Raw genomic sequence first — 6082 nt, 5'->3', positions numbered from 1 at the left:
CACTCGACGGAGGTTATATTGAGGCAAATGTAAAAAAAATAGTGACAAGAATATACTTTGTTACACTCGACGGAGGTTATATTGATAAGTGGTGATTGATAGTGTAACGGACCAAAATGAAACAATTCCAAACATATTCAGCTTAAATATAAACCAATCAATTGCTTGTTTGAGCAAATGGGAAGAGTGTTCGCTCCTGAGAGCTGTTAGTAATGAAGTGCTCTGAATTCTGGTACCATAACTTAAACATTTCCCCTCCTCCTCCTCCATATTTCCACTTTATGGCTAGCAGCCAAGCCATTGCATCTACCTCTCTCCTGCTGGAACTCCTTCTCAGTTTCTGCCATGTTCTTCCTTTCCCTCTGTGACTTTTTCGTAACCAGTTGTTCCCATTTTGATTTACCTCTTCCTTTTGAGTATTTCCCTCTTAGCTTCAAATTTAAAATCTTTTTTTGGGTTTCTGACTTCATTTATTCATAAAACATTCCCATAAAATTTTATTCTGTTATTTATTAACTTATTTTCTAGTGTTTTTTTCTTGACATTCTCTGCAGTATTTTCATTTTTTATTCTCCATGGTTTTTGCTTTTGTATTTCTTAAAAATCTCATCTCACCTACCATTGCCTATTGTTGCCTGTGTTTGTGCTCCTTTATTTACTGTGGGCATGTAGCAAACTTTACGTAGACATTGAATGTTCATTTATCTTTAATTATTTTCTTCAGAATTAGGTTAAAAGACTGTTCCAGCTTCACAGTAGCTTGTTCCTGGCCTTCACATACCACCCCTTCCTTGCAGATAATATGACATAATTCTTTGTTATTCCTTCATCATTTATTCTTCCTGAAAATTTGACCCGTGCCTATCTATAATTCAGTGTAAACTAAAGTTATCCTGTAATGGGCCATGGAGGCCCATAGGGTTGTGAGATGTTGAGGTTCCCACATTTTCTAGTCAGTCAGCTCATAGATGGTGGTGAGGTTGTCAGCCCCATATGCCAGCCCCCCTTTACCCCCAAGAATACTCGTGGTATTCATTTCTGTTAGAGGCTGAGTTGAACCCAGGGCCATAGTATGGGTGGAAGGATTAGGTCACTTGAAAAAATCCAACCTCATCAGGATTCGATCCCATGACCTTCCAGCTTGTAGCATAGAGACTCAATCATCTACGCTACCGCTCAGTGTTCTAACGAAATTATCTTTCTGTCCCATTTTCATTTTGGTCAACTGTGAAAGCGTAGTCTTGATGTTGACATCATCATTAAATAAGCAAATTACCAACCCAAATGGACAACCTTACAGTTATACTAAGGGCGTTCCATATATAATGCCTCCCATTTTTTTTTTAAAGAAAACTACAACAGATACAGAAATCATAGTAACACAGTTAAATAGCACAAGATTTCAGCTACTTACAGCTATTTTTCCACATAATCACCACCATTCGTTATGCACTTTTGCCATCGATGAACAAGAGCCTGTATGCCGCGCCCGTAAAAGTCTGCGCCAGCAGAGGCTAGCCACTTTCTTACAGCTGCAATGACAGCATCGTTGTCTGGAAAATGTTGCCCACGTAGTCAGTCTTTCATAGGCCCAAAGAGATGGTAGTCTGAAGGTGCTAAATCGGGGCTATAAGGTGGATGTGGTAGGACAGTCCAGCCAAACTTTGCAGTGTGCGCGGTGGTCGCCAAACTGGTATGGGGTCTAGCATTATCATGTTGCAAGCGAAAGGTCTGCTTCTCTGGCCTGACTCGGGAAATACGGGCATTCAGCTTAGTCAGCGTTGTCTTGTAGCGTTCAGAATTGACAGTCCATGGTTGTTATCTGCTGATCTGTTCAGATGAGGCGTTGTTCATTGTGAGGAGTGGCAGCTGAGCAGGGACGCCCATGGTGTGGCTTGTCACGCACTTCACTTTCGCCACTGTTGAAACGCACTACCCACCGAATCACTGTGCTGACGTCCACTGTATTGTCTCCGTACACCTTTAGCAAGTGTCGATGGATGTCAGTGGGTACAATTTGTTCGGCAGTGAGAAATTCAATAACACATTTCTCTTTCATATGCACTTCTATGTCAGATGCCATTTTGGTAGACTGCTCTGCTGTCGCTATCTGTCACACAACAACAAAATTAACAGTACATTGGCGGGAAGGTTCAACCTTTACTACAACACCACCAACATCCAGCTCAGATGTTACATATTTACACAGAAAAATAGGAGGCATTATATACGGAACGCACCACGTATGTTGGTGCTGATTTTAAGTACATTCCACAGGTAAATAATCTTGAGAGTTGGAATCCCCCAGAATTAAAACTTTTAGGTTGTGGGTTGATGGGAGCTGGTCAGTTACTGTGGAGAAGTAATAAGTTAGGAAATATATACATAATGTAACAATTCTGGCATGTTTGCTCACTTTTATTTCATTATCTTGAAAGTTATAAGACTTGAAGAAAAAGTGTACCTGACACAAAATGTGTATTTCAGTTTTGTTTACAGCTTCTGTTTGAAACATTTTTGCTCCAATAAATATTTAGTGAGTTATGCTCAAGATTCGTGTAGGCCATTAGGTGAAGTGTTATTTTTGTGCAATAGTAACCAAAATCAGAACATGTGGGCTTATTTATTAAAACTCTCCAATTTTGAATTTTATGGAAATCTGTATAGTGGTTCTGGAGGTGTTGAACAGTTGAACAGACAGATGTGACGAAGCTACTAAGCATATTTTTGTAACTGTCATTGTGAACATGCAGAAAACACATGAATCACAATTAATGTTGTATTTCACATTTTTGATGCAGTGAAATGTGTTGTTCTAGTGTCCTCAACAAGTTGAAGGTTTTGGTGACAAAGAAGTGATCAAGTTGGCTGCACATCCGGATGGGAAGCATTTTCTTGCTTTAACTTCTGATGGAGACCTGTACTCGTGGGGCAGTGGCGTTGGTGGAAGGCTAGGCCATGGGAATAACAACTCCAAAGATGAACCTACACTGATCGAGGCACTTGTTGGAAAACATATTGTTCACATTGCATGTGGCAGCACATACAGGTGAGATAATGGGCTCTGGACTCCTAAAGCGATGTTCTGTGTTTAGCCCTAGAACATTACTCCTTTATCCAGTCATCTGCTGCCGAAGTACTGGAAGAAAACCTACCCCAATGCCATTTTGTCCACCACAAATCCTGCATGACCTGATCTGGGATATTTCCTTCAGTCCTTTGCTTTCATTGTGCTTCTATTGTGTACTGCTTCAACATTAAATGCCATTATTGGATTAAAAAATGATTAATTGAAAAGATAGATATTTTCCTGCTAAATGTGAATCATGTGAAAGTACCCCATTTAGTGTTTCTTCATGGCCCAGCGGATCTGAATACTAACTCAGGACTTTCTCAAATGAAGGAAATTTAACACTGAGATTATTGAATTTGAATCAGTAAAATGGAAAGATAAAGAGAGAAAACCTGAAATTATGAAGCAGTAAATGTGGATTCCACTGTACCCTTATTTTCACCTGAAATATTGATAAGAAAGTGGTGGAAGTGAAATGGTTAAGGATTTAATGAGCTACAGAGCCAGTGTGTATACAAATAAGGTACAGACTGCTTTCTTCATAGTCACCGCCGTGAAAGCCTCAAATCTTACAAGGTACAGACTGCTAATATAGAGTTGCTGTATGGTGTTAAAGCTCTGCTGCTTGTCTTTAGTGCTGCAGTTTCATCTTCTGGAGAACTGTACACATGGGGAAGGGGTAACTATGGAAGGCTTGGACATGGCTGCAGTGAGGACCACAACGTGCCGACGCTAGTAGCAGACTTGAAAGGTATATTCAGTGGCTGTTCTAGTAATGTAATATTTGAGGTGTTTGTGGCATTGAAGATTCATATTGTGCTCTCCTGGATGATGACAGCATGTAGTCTGGTAGGTGAGTCATAACCCAGAAGGTTGCAATATGGTACAAGTTTTAACCTTTGATGGCTATGCTACACGTTTTCATGCATTTAAATGTAAGGTTCAGTGGTCTTGCTGCATGAAATTGTGGTCTTAAATGTCTCCAGTAGATGTGTATGCATAGTCCTAAATAACAGTTATTTAAATGCAGTAAAATTAAATGTACATGCCGTTTCTTCTTGTTTTCTAGTTCATGTATGTGTGATCAACCTTGCGCCATCCAGCTATTTCTTACCTTGGTGGAATACCCCTCAAAGAAATCCAAAAAGCAAAGGCAGAAGTCACAATTTCACAACCACTTTGATGTCCACTATCTAAGTAATCATTTTCCCACCGTGGCAGCCTGGGTTCGATCCCAGGTCTGGTCAAGTGGGACTTGTGGTGGTCAAAGTGGTGCTGGGGCAGGTTTTCTCTGAGTGCTTTGGTTTCCCCTGCCAATCTTCATTCCACCAAAATTCTCCATCATCATAATCACCTGGGGCAGGCTACAATAGGCCAATCAGTGGCCGCCGTGCCGAGTGGACCCAGTTGGAATCCACCCCCCACTAAGCAAATTGAAAGAATTGAATTAAGTAATCATTTTCCAAACAACTTATTTAAGGCATCATATTGTGACATGTTCACCCCTACCTCCCCAGCGGTACGTGGCGGTAACGTAACGCTCGCGTTCTTACGGTAATAGGCGAGTTCCCGCCCCGCCACTCCCCTCCGCGGTGACGTCACCGAGGGATATCTCGGTCGCTAGGCAACGCAAGTCAACAGCGGCGACGTTACGATAGTAACAGCGGTTACTTCCGCTAGCGTTACATGGCAACACAGCGCCAGGCAACAAGGGTGCCTATTACGTGGCCGTATTGTCCGATCGAGGTTACATAAGGAGCAGCGAAGGCTATTCACAGTGAGTTGTACTGAGTCAGCCAGTGAGTCCTGGAGCTACCGCCGAGTTAGCCAGCAACTAGTCAGTTGTATTGTGGCATTTGGAGTATACTAATTGTGATACTGCAGATAGCAGTAATCGTAAATCTGTAATTTGGGTGATTGTAAGTGCGAATGTGAAATAAAATTCGCTGCATCGAATACATCGAGAATTTATTTGTCGCGATATACGCCCGATACGCGACAATATGAAGGAAAGTAGCTATTCAAAATTCCCATCCCCTATGATCCCAGTATACAGGAAATAACATACACTTGGTACCAGAGTTACAGTGCCACCATTTCGTTGATAGTGACTGAGAAATATAATTGATATGCTAGGATTTCCTGTATAATAACTAAATACTTCCTCTTAGAGCTTAGCTATTGTCTCTAGAATAGAATATCAGAAAGCTATGAAACGTATGTTACCAAGGCTTGCCTAGGATGGCATTTGAACTGTTCCTGTGTTCATTTTATAGCATGTAGCTGGAAGTCACATGACAGGAAGGACTGATTCTGTAATGCAGAACCACTCTGTGAAGAAGTGGGCATGTATTATTACAGTATTCATGACAAAATGACAAAACAAAAAAAAAAAAACAAGTATAACTTTATTCTAATCATTTCCAAACCCAATGCTGCAAAAACAAAACAAAGAAAAAATTCTTTGATCCGCAAGCGAACTATACCGACCAAGTGACCTCCACTTGTCAACGAAGCTAGTGCCAACTTTAGTGGATAGAGGGTGTTGCATGGTCAGCACAACGAATCCCCACAGCCATTAATTTCGGTTTCTAGTCCAAACCCAATGTTGCACTATCTGAAAATACATTCCAATGCTGCAACATCTGAAACTACATTCTTTTTTCATAAGAACGAAGTTCATTTAGAAAGTTTTGTTGGTTACAGCATTTTTAGTAACATGCTTAAAATTATTAAAATGTACCCAAGCAGCAGGCATTTAAACCCCAACCAGCTCTGCCCTTAAGATCATTTAAATACCTTGGCTCTTAAAGTTTAAGGTTTTCATGTCAGTGAGAGTTCAGACTGCAATCTTCTGGATTTTAATACCAGTGTTCTGGCTGCTTCCTCGTTCAGAATCAAAGTGAGTGTGGCAGCAAATATTTTGGGTTGTTTGACAGGTTGCAAGGAGGGTGGTCACTCACCCACTGGGGGGTTACAGGGTTATTCACTGGCAGAAGATCCTGAATT

At 40.9% G+C, this 6082-nt stretch overlaps 1 protein-coding gene across 1 annotated transcript in view; it reads left to right on the top strand.

Moving 5' to 3' along the window:
- The window catches only part of LOC111867911 (E3 ubiquitin-protein ligase HERC2), a 126577-nt gene that overhangs the window by 12851 nt on the left and 107644 nt on the right, over positions 1-6082 (top strand). Inside the window, exons 11-12 of the mRNA XM_023858132.2 lie at positions 2820-3049; positions 3709-3824. Coding sequence (XP_023713900.1) covers positions 2820-3049; positions 3709-3824 — 346 coding nt within the window. The remainder of the gene's footprint in view (positions 1-2819; positions 3050-3708; positions 3825-6082) is intronic.

Source organism: Cryptotermes secundus, unplaced genomic scaffold (assembly GCF_002891405.2).
Source record: "Cryptotermes secundus unplaced genomic scaffold, Csec_1.0 scaffold218, whole genome shotgun sequence".
NCBI classification, from domain to species: Eukaryota; Metazoa; Arthropoda; class Insecta; order Blattodea; family Kalotermitidae; genus Cryptotermes; species Cryptotermes secundus.
The sequence above is the reverse complement of the archived record's forward strand: the minus strand, read 5'-3'. Positions and strand labels throughout refer to the sequence as shown.